This window comes from Chanodichthys erythropterus, chromosome 18 (assembly GCF_024489055.1).
Source record: "Chanodichthys erythropterus isolate Z2021 chromosome 18, ASM2448905v1, whole genome shotgun sequence".
Classification (NCBI taxonomy): Eukaryota; Metazoa; Chordata; class Actinopteri; order Cypriniformes; family Xenocyprididae; genus Chanodichthys; species Chanodichthys erythropterus.
This window is the reverse complement of record NC_090238.1, coordinates 24,596,828-24,613,170: the sequence shown is the minus strand read 5'-3', so window position 1 is coordinate 24,613,170 and position 16,343 is coordinate 24,596,828. Positions and strand designations below refer to the sequence as shown.

The 16,343-nt window shown below is 34.7% G+C and overlaps 3 protein-coding genes across 6 annotated transcripts in view; 1 reads left to right on the top strand and 2 right to left on the bottom strand.

The window, feature by feature from the left end:
* Nucleotides 1-8,733, top strand: part of lpin1a (lipin 1a) — a 31,986-nt gene extending 23,253 nt beyond the window's left edge. Inside the window, exon 22 of the transcript XR_010892510.1 lies at nucleotides 8,719-8,733. The gene's annotated coding sequence lies outside the window, so the exon portion shown is untranslated. The remainder of the gene's footprint in view (nucleotides 1-8,718) is intronic.
* Nucleotides 47-3,415, bottom strand: pfn4 (profilin family member 4). Its single transcript, XM_067366910.1, has 4 exons — nucleotides 3,296-3,415; nucleotides 3,040-3,174; nucleotides 161-266; nucleotides 47-75 (listed from the first exon to the last, which is right to left on the bottom strand). The coding sequence occupies exons 1-4, from the start codon at nucleotides 3,413-3,415 to the stop codon at nucleotides 47-49; spliced, it is 390 nt and encodes a 129-aa protein (XP_067223011.1).
* The window catches only part of itsn2b (intersectin 2b), a 32,802-nt gene continuing 20,148 nt past the window's right edge, over nucleotides 3,690-16,343 (bottom strand). Inside the window, exons 21-39 of one of the 4 annotated variants that reach the window (XM_067367173.1) lie at nucleotides 15,285-15,375; nucleotides 14,994-15,190; nucleotides 14,613-14,656; nucleotides 13,449-13,615; nucleotides 13,319-13,364; nucleotides 13,110-13,231; nucleotides 12,533-12,629; nucleotides 12,254-12,448; nucleotides 9,711-9,832; nucleotides 9,068-9,174; nucleotides 8,747-8,930; nucleotides 8,460-8,558; nucleotides 8,170-8,337; nucleotides 7,243-7,455; nucleotides 7,018-7,139; nucleotides 6,660-6,742; nucleotides 5,273-5,356; nucleotides 5,029-5,202; nucleotides 3,690-4,892 (exon numbers count right to left, since the gene is read on the bottom strand). In XM_067367173.1, the coding sequence (XP_067223274.1) occupies nucleotides 4,735-4,892; nucleotides 5,029-5,202; nucleotides 5,273-5,356; nucleotides 6,660-6,742; nucleotides 7,018-7,139; nucleotides 7,243-7,455; nucleotides 8,170-8,337; nucleotides 8,460-8,558; nucleotides 8,747-8,930; nucleotides 9,068-9,174; nucleotides 9,711-9,832; nucleotides 12,254-12,448; nucleotides 12,533-12,629; nucleotides 13,110-13,231; nucleotides 13,319-13,364; nucleotides 13,449-13,615; nucleotides 14,613-14,656; nucleotides 14,994-15,190; nucleotides 15,285-15,375 (2,473 nt within the window). In that variant the 3' untranslated portion in view covers nucleotides 3,690-4,734. Of the gene's footprint in view, nucleotides 4,893-5,028; nucleotides 5,203-5,272; nucleotides 5,357-6,659; nucleotides 6,743-7,017; nucleotides 7,140-7,242; nucleotides 7,456-8,169; nucleotides 8,338-8,459; nucleotides 8,559-8,746; nucleotides 8,931-9,067; nucleotides 9,175-9,710; nucleotides 9,833-12,253; nucleotides 12,630-13,109; nucleotides 13,232-13,318; nucleotides 13,365-13,448; nucleotides 13,616-14,612; nucleotides 14,657-14,993; nucleotides 15,191-15,284; nucleotides 15,376-16,343 lie in introns of all 4 variants that reach the window. The other 3 variants (XM_067367172.1, XM_067367175.1, XM_067367174.1) reach the window with 3 other exon arrangements.

Here is a 16,343-nt window from a genome sequence, read left to right as displayed (position 1 = left end):
GACACTGAACAGCTTCTTCACCTCTTCAGATTTGATACGATGAGCTTCATTTTCCCTTTTCACGCAGATACTCGGCTAAAATACATGCATAAACTATTATCAAAAAACATTAAATTAGAGCAGAAAAGTTAACTGAACTTTGGTTGGAATTTTAGCCTACCTAGTTTCTCAACTGCTTCCACACAGATACTTGGATACATGCTCTGCAAGTATGTGGCAACAATCACATACAGTGCAGTTCTCACCAATATCAGGCCATGTCCTTCCTAAACAAAGACCATGAAAAATCAGTCAATGAATTCTGATGTGATGAAAAAGTGATGATGTGGTTGTATAAACTTTATCCGCACTGGAGCCTTTTCACAGACTGTGATGGATTTAATGGTCACATTTAATCAGCACAGTAAATCCTGCAGGTTTTTTTTAAATATATATATTTTCATTTTTGTAAAAATGTATGTATATTTATTACACTGTACTTTGTATTGTATTACCTTTGCATCAAATTACAAAAAAAACTAGTTAACGCTGCTGTGAGGGTGTTTCTAAAACAGCGGCAATGGGAGTGATGGTCAAATCGAAATCTTTCTCTCTTCTGACTGCCGTTATCAATCTCTCTATTTTTCTTCCTCTTTTTTAAAGTTGTGGAAACACTTGTGGAGTTTCCTTTTGCTATTTGAGCAAATGGGAACAAATATATATATATATATATATATATATATATATATATATATATATATATATATATATATATATATATATATATATATATATATATATATATATATATATATATATATATATATATATATATATATATATATATATATATATTTAAAATAAATAATATATATATATATATATATATATATATATATATATATATATATATATATATATATATATATATTATTTAAAATAAATAAAAATATATTTAATGTAGTCGTTCACCACAACTACTTAAATGAAAAGAATACACATATAATATATATAACCAAAGACATATATATATATATATATATATATATATATATATATATATATATATATATATATATTTAAAATAAATAAAAATATATTTAATGTAGTCGTTCACCACAACTACTTAAATGAAAAGAATACACATATTTTTTTTTAATATATATATATATATATATATATATATATATATATATATATATATATATATATATATATATATCCTTAAAGGTACTTTGATATAACCCAACTATAACATACTCTTCTGAGAAACCCGGAAATGTGAAAAGGGTCACCTTTGGGTTTTTTTGTGGGAGATATACAGGTTCTGGTCATATAATTAGAATATCATCAAAAAGTTGATTTATTTCACTAATTCCATTCAAAAAGTGAAATTTGTATATTATATTCATTCATTAGACACAGACTGATATATTTCAAATGTTTATTTCTATTAATTTTGATGATTATAACTGACAACTAAGGAAAATCCCAAATTCAGTAAATTGTGAAAAGGTTCAATATTGAAGACACCTGGTGCCACACTCTTATCAGCTAATTAACTTAAAACACCTGCAAAGGCCTTTAAATGGTCTCTCAGTCTAGTTCTGTAGGCTACACAATCATGGGGAAGACTGCTGACTTGGCAGTTGTCCAAAAGATGACCATTGACACCTTGCACAAGGAAAGCAAGACACAAAGAGTGGACTGCAGCTGGAGTCAGTGCTTCAAGAACCACTACGCACAGACATATGCAAGACATGGGTTTCAGCTGTCGCATTCCTTGTGTCAACCCACTCTTGAACAACAGACAGCGTCAGAAGCGTCTCGCCTGGGCTAAAGACAAAAAGGACTGGACTGCTGCTGAGTGGTCCAAAGTTATGTTCTCTGATGAAAGTAAATTTTGCATTTACTTTGGAAATCAGGGTCCCAGAGTCTGGAGGAAGAGAGGAGAGGCACACAATCCATGTTGCTTGAGGTCCAGTGTAAAGTTTCCACAGTCAGTGATGGTTTGGGGTACCACGTCATCTGCTGGTGTTGGTCCACTGCGTTTTCTGAGGTCCAAGGTCAACGCAGCTGTATACCAGGAAGTTTTAGAGCACTTCATGCTTCCTGCTGCTGACCAACTTTATGGAGATGCAGATTTCATTTTCCAACAGGACTTGGCACCTGCACACAGTGCCAAAGCTACCAGTACCTGGTTTAAGGACCATGGTATCCCTGTTCTTAATTGGCCAGCAAACTCGCCTGACCTTAACCCCACAGAAAATCTATGGGGTATTGTGAAGAGGAAGATGTGATATGCCAGACCCAACAATGCAGATGAGCCGAAGGCCACTATCAGAGCAACCTGGGCTCTCATAACACCTGAGCAGTGCCACAGACTGATCGACTCCATGCCACGCCACATTGCTGTAGTAATTCAGACAAAAGGAGCCCCAACTAAGTATTGAGTTCTGTACATGCTCATACTTTTCAGTTGGCCAATATTTCTAAAAATCCTTTCTTTGTATTGGTCTTTATATTTTCTGAGATACTGAATTTGGGATTTTCCTTAGTTGTCAGTTATAATCATCAAAATTAAAACAAATAAACATTTGAAATATATCAGTCTGTGTGTAATGAATAATTATAATATACAAGTTTCACTTTTTGAATGGAATTAGTGAAATCAACTTTTTGATGATATTCTAATTATATGACCAGCACTTGTATTTATCATCTTTCTGCTGCTTCTAGTCCCTCTAGTGTTTGTTGTTTATGTCAATTATCTGTAAAAATGTTTACATTTTGAGCAGGTTTAATTAACCATGTAGATTAGCTTAGGCCCGGTTTCACAGACAGGGCTTAGATTAAGCCACGTTCAGGCCTTAGTTCAGTTAGGGTATTTGTGTAGCTTTTATAAACGTACTGTAGAAAAAAACATCACTGGTGTGCATCTTGAGAAAAAACATTATGGCAGTCACATATTTTAAGATATGTCATTGCGAGTTTCTTTCAGTTAAAACAGCTCAAACATGCATTTTAGTCTGTGAAACCGGGGGATAGTGTGTTACTTACACATTTAGCGTATATCGAGTGTTTGTCAGCACGCACGCAGGTGTAGAGCTTGTTCTTGAAGTTGAGTCCTCTCTGCCTCGTTACATTCACGTGTTTGAATGAGTCTATAAACATATATGTTTGCTCTGGACAGACCTGTTTGAAGACATTAGATTGATCCATCTAAATTGACAATTTGTCCTGAACAAATAGCCTATTATAAAACTTAAAAATAACAGGCTTATCTGTTAGAAATGCAGACTTGCAGTAAACTTACTGTAAAATTGAATGCAGCTGTTACCTCGCCTGTTTTAGCCACGAGTATCGCTGCACACTCTACATGTTTCGTGCTAATGAGACCGTCTTCTAATAACTTTGGAAATGGGTTCAAAGCCATATCTAACAAATAATTTGAAAAATTATATGTCGCACGCTTAGCTTTTAGGTCGCCCTTAACAACCGCCTGGCGCCTGACTCACGAATGAACAGAAGCTCCAAGGTTACCAAGAAACGTTCGAGATCTCTAATTAATATTCATGAGTGGGCGTTTTGACTGTATTTTATAAACTAAAAATATTGTACTTGTGAAGTTGATAAAATATTTCATCTGTTTTGAACACAATCACCCAGTATACTTTACAACATTTTCAAATTAATTTTATTTGCATCGGAAACCTGATTTTGTTGCATATTTGTGCTCAGAGGCCTTTAGTATAATACAATACTAGAGCTGTTTTCAAAACGAATACTTGGCTATAATGAAGAACAAAACCTAGCAAAAGGGAAAACGGGTGGGGGGAAAAAAAACATTTGCTGAACATTCAACAAACTTTATTACATGTATATTTAAAACTCAAACAAATAAACCTAAAAGACAAACTCAGGGACTCAGTCTCTTGAGTAAACATTCATACTACTCCAACTCAGCAAAAATATACACTATTAAGACCTTATCTGAATGCTTTATGGCAATCCTGATATACTGGGCAGCGTAAAATGTGCAGATAGTCAAAGACGCATAAATTAACATAAATAAAACTCAGTCAAGCACACAAAAATCAACAGTTATTAGACCTTTAACCAATAATCCCTTGTTAGTCACCTCATTTGTACCTTCGTAAATAAAATCTAGTAAGCTCTGCAAAATAAGTTCCTTTCTTGTTACACAGACAAATAAGCTGTTATAAGATTTTAAAGAGGATCAGTTGGCTGGTGCAAATTAAGTCTTTAACGGTGAAGTTAAATGGAAGAATTGGCAGGTAAGGCAGACAGATAATTAATTAAAAACAACAACACCACCTGGTTTAGTGTTCCTCATGAGAATATTCAAGTTCACAAAAAGTTCCTCAACTTCATATCTAGGCAAATTACGATTATAACAAATATAGCTTTTAATACAGCAATAAAAGACAGTATATTTGAAGCAAAATATAGGTCCTGAGAAATCTCTGCATCCAGTGGTAAAATTATTTATGCAATAAAAAAAAATAAAAAAAAATCCCCAAATTCTCCTTTTCATTCCCATGTTACTTGATAAAAAAGCTAAACTTGGCAAAGTTGTGAATCATAACTTGTCTTCCCTATCGTCACACATTTGTTAGTATGTTCCACATAAGTTGAGAACACCTTAAGGCAAAGGTCAGTCTTTAAAATCTTGAGTTAGTGGTGAGACGCTGTGCTTGAAGTGCAGTTTTGAAGGATCATTTTCTGTCTTCCTCATTTGGGGGCTTTGTGGTCAAACAGCTGCAGGTCGAGCCGAACCCAAACCTCTCCAGTGGGAACTTCATGAAGCAGCAGCCGCCTGGTGGACGGACCTTTATTTTCAAGCTCTTTCTTAATAGTGGCTACAGGAACTTCAGTGCGACCTAAGAAGTCTATAGAGGGAGAAAGAGAAATGGAACAATGACAGTTTAGGGAATGTATAATTTTAAATATTAAAAAATATTAAGAGAGCTCAGTACAAGAGATATAATTTAGAAATAGTTTTATACTCGCTATTTTTATACTGACCATCTGGTGAAAATTGCTCCCGCTCATATATAGTAATGCAGAGGACATCTTGATACAGGTCTTTAATGTGAAACTGACAGTTGAAGTTCCACTTGGGGTTGGAAGTGTCATTGATGGTTCGAGAAGTGAAGCCTTGAGAACCCATCGTCACTTCACAGTATGGATTACTCTTTCCTAAAAAAAAAAAGTATTGGATGGATGGATTGATAGATGGATGGATAGATGGATGGATGGAATAACTCACCATTTGGTTTGGAGGATTTTAGCTCCGTTGCCTCCAAAATGGTGACAAGCAGTCGACCAATTCCACTTGCCTTCATGGATCGAGCTGTAAAAAAGAATAAAAGTATGAGCTTAGGCAACCTGTTGTAATTATTATTTACATTTTAAAGACCAAGACATACACTACCATTCAAAAGTTTGGGGTCATTAAGATTTCTTTAATGTTTTTGAAAGAAGTCTCTTATGCTCACCAAGGTTGGATTTATTTGATAAAAAAAACACAGTAAAAATGATAATATTGCTAATATTCAGCTTTGCCTTCACAGGAATAAATTATATTTTATGATATAATCAAATAAAAAACTATGGAAGAGGATTAGGTCCAAGCAATAATAAAAAAATAAAACCATCGAGATTAAAGTTGTTAAATTTTGAGAAAAAAAGTCGAGATAAAATGTTGAGAATAAACTCGTTAAATTGAGAACAAATTCGTTAAATTATGAGAAAAATGTCATTGAATTTCAAGAAAAAAGTTGAGATAAAATGTTGAGAATAAAAGTCATTAAATTATGAAAAAAAGTCGTTAAATTACGAGAACAAATTCGTTAATTACGAATTTGTTCTCATAATTTAATGACTTTATTCTCAATTTTTTCTCTACTTTTCTTGAAATTTAACGACATTTTTCTCATAATTTAACGAATTTGTTCTCGTAATTTAACGACTTTTTTCTCGTAATTTAATGACTTTATTCTCATAATTTAATGATTTTCTTCTCAACATTTTATCTCTACCTTTTCTCGAAATTTAACGAGTTTTTTCTCGTAATTTAACGACTTTATTCTCAACATTTTATCTCAACTTTTTTCTTGAAATTTAACGAGTTTTTTCTAGAAATTTAAAAACTTTAATCTCGAGATTTTTATTTTTTTATTATCGCTTGGCCCCAATCCTCTTCCGTAGAAAACAGTTCTTTTAAATTAATATTGTTTCAGAAACTATTTTAATTTAAAAGAACTGTTTTCTATTTGATTATATCTTAAAATGTAATTTATTCCAGAGAAGGCAAAGCTGAATTTTCAGAATCCATACTTCAGAAATCAGTCTAATATGCTGATTTTGGTGCTCAAGAAACAATTATTATTATAATTGATACTGAAAACAAATGTGCTGCAAAATATTTTCTGGAAAACATGAAACATTATTTACAAGATTCTTTGATGAATAGAATAAAATAGAAATTATTGTAACATTATAAATGTCTTTACTGTCACTTTTGATCAGTTTATTGCTAGTATTTGCTAGTATTCATTTCTTTCCAAAAAACATTACTGATCCAGAACCTTTGGACGGTTGTGTAAGTGGCAAGTGAGTACTCATATTTATTGGTCTCAAAAATTTTTTTTTACACTGATAGGCCTTTTCCCGTTTTTTCTTCTCCATCTCAAGGAATTCTTCCGATGCTGTTTTGATCTTCTGAACCCATGCAGTCCTAGCAGGATATAAGGCAGATGTTAAACATTTTATGGCATAATTAAAGTTATATATAGTTTCCTAGAAGCAGATAAAATAATTTGGATTGAAATTCTGTCAATTACTCTTGCAGTGTACTTTCAGTAGTGAAATAGGCGGTTGTTTTTTTTTCCCCTTCTCGTACAGTGTGGCAATAACAACATTCCATGAACGGTTCATAAAACATCCCATGTATGCAGTAAATAGTGGCTTGCTGATAAGCCTGATAAAAAAAGAGTGATGGCTGAAACTGACCTCTCGTTAATGTTCTCGGTCTTCAGTGTGTACACGCGATCTATGTGGGAAATGTGGAAGATGGGCTCATCACTGGACGGATCTGATGGAAGCTTCACCAGAACTTCATTGAGGAACACAGGCTGGGAACACAAACATACACATTAACCAATATCCCAGGGTTTTTTCCCCCAAAGGTTTGACAATAAGAACACTACTACTCTATAGAGAGGAGTGGAACTCTACCGTCTTATACATCTTGTACTGGGTGTTGGATTTGGGGTTGAAGAGCTTGTCCGTTCCTGAAGAAGTGAACTGCCTGACAGCTTGAGTAAACAGCAGAAAGTCGTTGAACAGAAAGGCATATAACTCCTTATTGCTCTTGGTCTTAAACACCTTCCCGCTGTGCAGCAATTTACGAGGACCCAGGCAGTTGGTTAGAGAGTTGAAGGTCAGATTCTAGACAAGTGACATAATAGAAAAGTAAGAAATCTACTTGTACCTTCAAAGCGTTATATATGAAAATCTAAGCAAAAGTATTTCAGCCAATCAGCCTTCAGAATATTTTATACTACCATTTAAAAAGATTTATACTACCATTTAAAAGATTTTTTTTTTTTTTTTTTTTTTTAGAAATTATTAGAGTGACAGAAAAAAAATCTATTTCAAATAAATGTTCTTTTGAACTTTCTATTCATCAAAGAATTGTGAACAGATGTGTATCACAGTTTCTATAAAAATATTAAGTAGCACAACTGTTTTCAACATTGATAATAATGAGAAGTGTTCCTTAAGCAGCAAATCAGCATATTAGAATGATTTCTGAAGGATCATGTGACACTGAAGACCGGAGTAATAGCTGAAAATTCTTCTTAGCATCAGAGGAATAAATACATTTTAAAACACAATAAATCATTTTATATTGTAGTAATATTTTACAATATTACTGTTTGCACTGCACAAAATAAATCTAGCCTTGGTGAGGGTAAGAGACTTCTTCAAAAACATAAAAAATAAAAAAATAAAAAAAATCTTACCGACCCCAAATGTTTGAACAGAAATGCAAATCCAGACGTCAGCCTATGATCAATCTTGCAATGCATGTTTTAAACATCAGCTACTTTTTGTACCAGAAAAAGGATGGTATAATGACTAAACGGTGTGCTTTCTGACCTCTGTGATGCCTTCACACTGCACATGGGATTGGATCCACTCCAGCCTTTCGGAGTTCTCCTTCTCCCTTACGCCCTCGTTCACCTGAGAGCACAGCAGCTCTGCCTTCTCCAAAGCCTCTAGCAACTGCACATAGTCCACATGACTCTCTGGAGTATATTCCAAGATCTGGACACACAAACACACAAGAGTATTGGTTAACAACACACTAATCATTTGCTTTAACTATCAATATCTAAGATGAGAGATATAGAAAAATAAAACAAAAATGTTATTTTCACAGTACTCACATTTTTAATATGGAGAGGGTAGCGGGTGATCCTTTGCATAGGTTTGAGTAAAAAGCTGGACAAAGGCATTCCTTTACAACGGTAGTCTGTTGCAATTTTCTGAAAATAAATGATTTTAATTATTACTAGGGCAATTTTTAAACCAAAAAACTCAAATTCTAAATCTGGAAAATATAAATTAAGTGTTTAACTGAAATGATACTAATATTTTTAACTATTCTCAGGATATTAATGTGCACTTTAACATTTGTCTTTTTAGCTGTTGCAAGTGAAGTATGCGTGGTTACCTTGAGGAAAGTTTTGAAGTCTGGCTCCTGATCGGTTCTCTGTTGCAGCAGCGTGGCACCATTCAGCTGACAGCTGCAGAAGCGGATATAGGCCTGCATGTGTGACAGCTCAGAGGCCAGGGTGTCCCCGATCATGTGAACAGGCATGTTGTCTCCTCCGATCTTTTTCCTTGCCTTCAGGGCCCTGCCAATACACACATCATACATGATACACTCACTGTACACTGGAGAAAAAAAAAAAAAAGAAAATTTTTTTTATATATATATATATATATATATATATATATATATATATATTATATACACGTTAGCCTCACATACTTGTGCATCTTGGAGCTGCACTGGATAAGCTCCCTCCAGTTGACAAATATCATGTTCATTTCAGCCTCAGTGAGACGGCCTGATTCAGACATGGGCTTGTAGAAGACCTTTAAAGAGACAACAAGGAAGTAAATATTTTATCATCAGTAAAAATATTTAAATCAAATATGACACAAAAAAAGCACTATAGCTTCCACATGTAAGTAATTTATTTGATAAAATAATTCTTATTAAATAATCCAAAATAATTATTTATTTAATTACTTATTGTATAATTATTATACTATTTTATAACACTATTACTAATTATTATACTTTTTTATTACAATACTTGGGAATTTTGTACTACTAAGTCATACTAAAAGGACCATGAACTGCAAAAAAAAAAAAAAAAAAAAAAGAATAAAATTATTACAATAAATAAATTAAAAATATAGACTTTCCTTATATAATATACTAAATAATCAAAAGTTATAATAAAATAATGTAAAAATATATTTGTCAAATATACCTTTGCATCATTTTGGTTTATTCTTTTTGAAATCGCGGCACCACTAAAACTGTTTGCTTCTTTGTGGTAAATTGCTTCTTTTTCATTTCTATGTTGCTTTGGATAAAATGTGAATGTAAAACAGGTGTGTACCTCTAGGACCAGCTGTAGGTCTTCCATGTATTTCTCCTCAGTTTGAATGAGCTCATGGATGTAATCTTGTCGTTTCTTTTCCTGCGGGCTCATTGAATCCAAAGTGGTCTGGTCAGCACACCCTACAAGAAAACCGTACAGGTGAACTCACCCAGGCACTTGAAGCCCATAAACTTAACAAAGCACACACAAATTGATGGCTCCATGAGATCCTTCAACAATCTTACTCCAAACACACTCAAAACCAAGCAGAATAATGTCAGTCGTAGTGTGTTGATGACACTCCAAACTGCTTCTGCGTGAATCCTTACCTGCTGATGGTCTGTCCATTTGACCATCCATGGAGTCTTCATCATCCACATCCCATAGCCGCAAAAATAGCAGTTTACCCCCTGAATGATCATTCATTTTCTTGAGCTGTGCTTTGTAAGCCTGCTCATTTACTTTGATGAACACTGCAAGCATGCAGGATTATTCATTCTGTTTTCACCCATAATACAACAGCAGGACAACCATAACTAGATGGCAGTGCAGATTAGCTGCATTAATTCTGTCAGGAAGTCCCCAGAAATTCATGGAGGTGATTTCAAATTAGATAATATAGTCGTTTTCTTTTATCTTTACTTACACTTTAATTTGTTGATCATTTATTAAATTTGGTATTAAACGCAAGCTGTCATTTCTTCCCTATTGTGACACATTTCTGAGTGAAATGGCTTCTCAAACCAGAAAAAAAAAAAATTAAAAGGTGGGACTTGATTTTGTTCATAGATTGGATCGTTGGATGCTTGTGGTTTGCTATTGCTGTGATCTCATGTGAGTGACAGGTTGTCCCGCCCTCGCATCCACAGAGAAGACATATCGTTGCAAGAGGTTATTTTGATTAAAGATTATGGAGGGCACATTAATTTAAAATGTGCATGGATAAATCATTTACAATAAATACTGCAATATTCCATAAATAATAAGAATTGTCAATTTTGATTTCATGGTGACTTAAACTTTACTATTTTAAAATGTATTTTTATAATAATAAGATAAAAACATTTCTATATTTTACTTTAGATGATAAAAGATGGAATAATTATGAGCTAGGTTTTTGTTTTTCCTAAATGTGTATCTGGAAATATGTTTTTGTTGTTGTTGTTACATTGGCACTGAACTCTTATATTACAAAAATTAAAAGGGACGACGTTTGTTTTTTCAAAAGACTTTAATGTCTAGATTTCCTCAAATCATATAAGTACAATGTTCAAAGTATTTGAAATATTTAAATGATTATTAACAACATCCAATAAAATATTAAAGCAAACATTCGTCCACAATTTCACAACTACTTGCATAGCTTCTCGTATAATATTAACAAATCTGTTTATACAGAAGCGATTCATGCACAAACATGGCATAAAACGCAGTAAATATGTAACAATACCACCTAAGGCGGAAGCATTGAGCTTAAAATAGCAGCAGAATAACTATACCACTAAATACACCACAGACAGTAATACAAATTGTCTTTCATTTTTACATTGATTTCAAACAAACTGAATACAAATAAAATTGAAGCATAAGAGTGTAAACCATCTAAAGATTCAAGGTGAAACTGCCTCAAAAAAAAGTGACCGGTGTTTGTTCTTTAAAATATCAAAGTGCCTTCAATAGCCAGAGACCAATAATACTAAGTTTAAAGCTGCATTATAACCAGCAAAGTGTATCATTAGTGCGATTGTGATACAGAGGCAGTTTCACACCTTGTAACATGCCTCACAAATGTAGCATCCTTTAAAATGACTGAGGTGCAACAGGTTACTGTGAAGTCCCATATTATAAAAGAAGCTGCCACACTTAAGAATCTTCAAAGCAAATCAAAATTCAAAAAAGGAACACCATAGAAAGACTCACTATTACTCTATACTAATTAGTTAGTATTGGTCCAGACTACCAGTCAATTGAATGAGAAGCCCTGTTTTACTTTAAAACAAATGAGATAGGTGAGGAGAGATAAAGGAGTGTGATTGGGTGAGTAAATGGTGGTTTCAACAGGACCACCTCCACTGTGGGAGGGGATAGTGGGTCTCTCATGGGTGAAGAGAGGGAAAGGTGTTACCACCCTACAAAGGAGGACACAAATGAGAAGAAAAAAAGTGGAAGGAGCAAAGAATTTGTGAAAAAGGATTGTGTGGCTAAATATGGAGGATGAGAAGAAAAGTTTAATTAGATACTTCATGTGCAACTGGAAATGACTGGAAAAAATAATAACCTCATAAAATAAAATGAACCAAAAAGGCACCATAAAATAACACTAGATATGGATAAAAATGCCTTTGTAATAAAAATGTAATACACTCCATCATACAAACTCTTTTAGATAATAAACACCCACATTTAAGCAGCATAACCTGCAATTTTTTTTTTAATGTTCTGAAACAAGTTAACTTTCAAAATAAACAAAAAGGCCATGAAAAACTTGCATAATAATAATAATAATAATAATAATTCAAAACACAGACCCAGAATAGGTCTGTTTATGGGTCTCTACTTACACTGCTGACTGGGGTCAGAATCTGAAGTGGTCACTTTCACATAGTTGGTAGGAATCAAGCCTGTGACCCCATTGAGTTCTCCTTTCCACCAGTCAGGATTGCTTTTGTCCAGCACATTGATAATTTGACTCTTTGAGAAGCTCAGCTCGTCCTCGTTCGCTGCGTTGTAGTCATATATGGCGATGACTTGGCCGACTATAGGGAGGAAAAACAGAGAGAGCAATGAGGAGAGAGGCAGAAAGAAATAAATCAATCCTGGATACTTGTGCTGTTTCTCACCAGCCGCAGATGCAGGAGTAGATTTGCCACTGTTTGAGCCCAGGAGTTTGACATGCGAAGCCGGGAACCAGCCCTTCTGACGCTTCTTCCCCCTGGCCTGAAGACACAAAGAGAAGATTTTGCAGCTAATTTGAATATTTTTATTTTTGTCTGTCAGTCAGTCTGTTTATCAAAATAATTGTACTGTTTTTTGTTTGCAGAAGTTATATAAGTAAAAAAATTATATACATGTCATAACATATTAATTACCAGCTTGTCGACAATTACCTTGTGCACAATTGCTGATATATATTGATTAATGACAGTAAATTAAAAACCAGCTGACGTGAAATCAATATATTGTGCATTCCTAATATAAATAATGGGGCCACATGATGCAATACATGGGAAAATGTCAACTATCCAGTTGGGAAAAAATCATGGAAATAAAGATTTGACCAACTCCAAAGGTCTTTAAAATTACTTAAACTGCAATTTTAGTGCCTTGATGAACATAAGTGGATTTCAGAGGGGGAAATGCTACAAAAGTGTGGAAAATGGCTCATTTAAAGTCTTTGTGCATTAACAGCTCACTCACCTGCAGTTCCCCGAGCCACCAGCCGGAGGAGTTCTTGGTGAGAATGAGGATGAGCTGGCCTGGAGCGAGATTTAACTGCTCTGCACCTGCTGCAGTGTGTGCAGTGGTCACCTGGGCCACTTCTACAAACAAAATAACATGCTTTAGGTTTAGAGAACTATAAGTTCTATGATTTTAAAGTTGTCATAGAACGTTACACTGTTACTGACCTGGTTTCTTCCCTGGCATTCCAGGTTTACCAGAGAGACTTGAAGTCTAATGAGAAATAAAAAAAAAAGTTGTATGACAACTAACAACATGTTTAAATGCCAGTATCCCTGAATATAAAAAAAAAATTACATCAGTCTCCTTTGGCTTGACGTAATTGGAGGGGAAGACTCCTGATCTGTCTCCGATGCTGCCTCTCCACCACTCCCCTTCTCTCTCGGATACCAGGATGGTGTCTCCCTCAGTGAAGGTCAGGTCTCCAGGCTCAGGACTCTCGTAAGTGTACAGCGCCAAGTATTCTGATGACGGGATCAACATACAAACACTGTTCACGGAACCTCAGGAATGAAGGACAATGCTGATGTCCACAGATAAAACTGTGATGTGTTCACAAGCATAACAGACACAAAACATACTGGAAATGAATACACTCTCTCTCGCTCTCTCTCTCTCTCTCTCTCTCTCTCTCTCTCTCACACACACACACACACACTTACACACTTACACAAAGAAATGTTTAATTAAATTAAAAATTACTAGAAAAATAATTACACATACACACTACAGTTACAAAGTCTGGGGACAGTGAGTTTTTTTTTTTTTTTAAATAAATTAATATTTTTCAGCAAGGACGCATTAAATAAAAAAAATGACAGTACAAACATTTATAATTTAACAAAAGATTTCTATTTCAAATTAATGCTGTTCTTTTGAAATTTCTATTCAAAGAATTCTAAAAAGAGAGTATCACATTTCCGCAAAAATATTAAGCAGCAAATATTAAGCAGCATAAATCAGCAAATTAGAAAGACTCCAAAAGGATCATGTGACACTGAAGATTGGTAATGGCTCTGAAAATTCAGCTTTGCAATCACAGGAATAAATTACATTATAAAAAATACTGTATAGTAAAGTAGAAAACTTATTTTAAATTGTAATATTTTACAATATAACTGTTTTTACTGTATTTTTAATAAAATAAATGCAGAGAAAGAAACTTCTTCCAAAAATATTAAAAAGAATCTTCTCAACTGCAAACTTTTATATGGTGTATATACAAATAAATAAAAAAGAAAATGAAATAATAGGTGACAGCAACCTGCATTATGTGAATTTTAGAGATGAGAGTATTTTAGAAAGTAACAAAACTATTATACAATCAGAAACTACAACAACATGTAATCTTAACATGTTGTTCATATGTAGACATCTTCTCTTACATGTAAGGGGAAACTGCTTCAGAATGTCACAACTGCCAAGTTTACTGATAGAAAAAGCAAACCTGTTTGCTCTTACCTTCATAGTTGGATCCATCTGCTGTATCGGATGCATCAGACGAACTATGGAGGGAAAAAAATAAAAATCACGCACCAAACAAGATGATCAAATAGTGTTTCAGGTGTTTCAATAAAGCAGTTAAATTTCAAACTGACAACCCCAAACAGTGAAAGCAAAGCAAAAGAAAAAACAAAACAAACATCTGAATTAGTGTCTTTGCAGGGACACTAGCACGTCAGGACAATGGTGAGTTTTAGTATGCAAAGTCTGAGAACAACATTCACATTAACACTTTCCACAGACAAAGTACATGTAACGCTCACAGCTACACACTCAACTATTAGGTCAAAAAAGAAAGTAGCAACATCAGAACCACTTCAGCATGGTGAGTGTATTTACTCTGCTTGTGCATCACTGGTGCTCAGCACTGTAACATAGGTTTTGGGGAACCACCCCTTAACCCCACTGAGTTCTCCCAGCCACCAGTTCTCCTGCTGCTCCAGAACTGTGATCACATCATCTTTGGAGAAGTTGAGATGGTTGTCCGTCTTTGCAGTCCAAGAGCACAGAGCCTGAGCTTGCACATTCCCCACCACCTGAAAACATGCAGCAAATGCCATTGCATTCCACTACAAGGAAGTTGTACCTTACATAAACACAATGTGGTAATTTTCAAGAAATCCCGCATACCTGACCATGGCTGGAAGAGGCAGAGCCTGTGGCATGGGTGGGGGTGAAAGCGGAGTTCAGCCGTGATCCACTCTGTCCGTCACTCAGTTTGCTGGTGAAGAAGGTGTTTTAGAAAATTCCACATGTTCTACTGTCATGCTCAACAAGATTTTGAAATGAAACAGTGCATCTCTATTAGGGCTGCACGATATATCGCATGAGATTGTCACGCGCAATTCATCAATAAAGCCGGTTCCCTGATTACCGCTAAATCTCCATCACCTGCTTTCAAATGCAGCGGCATTTAATAGACAGAGCCGTAGTTCAATGAAAAGCCACGCAATATCGCGTTCATATCGCAGATGAATCGCCTTCGATAATGAACGCGATATTGCGTGGCTTTTCAGTGAACTACGGCTCTGTCTATTAAATGTCGCTCCATTTGAAAGCAGGTGATGGAGATTTAACGGTAATCAGGGAACCGGCTTTACTGACGAAATGCGCGTGACAATCTCATGCGATATATCGTGCAGCCCTAATCTCTATGAAATATTTCACACAAAGTCTTTATATTAATTGATAGTTATTTAATTAGTTTTATTTTTTGCCTTCAATTTTGTTTTATCAGAATGACAAAAATATGGCATCAGACATTGTTTGGTAATATTTTATACTTTCAGACTTGGTGTGAAAAGGACTTGCACTCCAAATTAACTTTGAATCTTTCATATGAAAGACATGCCGTTTGTAGCTGTGAATGTTTTCTGTAATGGTTCTGTAGGCACATGCACTTTGTCTGTGAGTGTACATTGGGAAAAATTTGTACAAATAATTGTGCTAAAGGTGTAAATGAAGCATTTGAGCAAAATGTGGTATTAGGGGTGTAACGGTACATGTATTCCTCCTGAACCGTCACAGTTTGATGCATGCAGTCAGATGACAAATACAGTCAGTCACAGGCAATCCAATCCAGAAGGGGGCATGCACAGCAATGCAATGCTGTTTGCTAACCGCCACAACAGGAAAAAGTGCAGAAGAACAACAGGCTATGTATGCATCGACATGTAATCTCTCAACCAG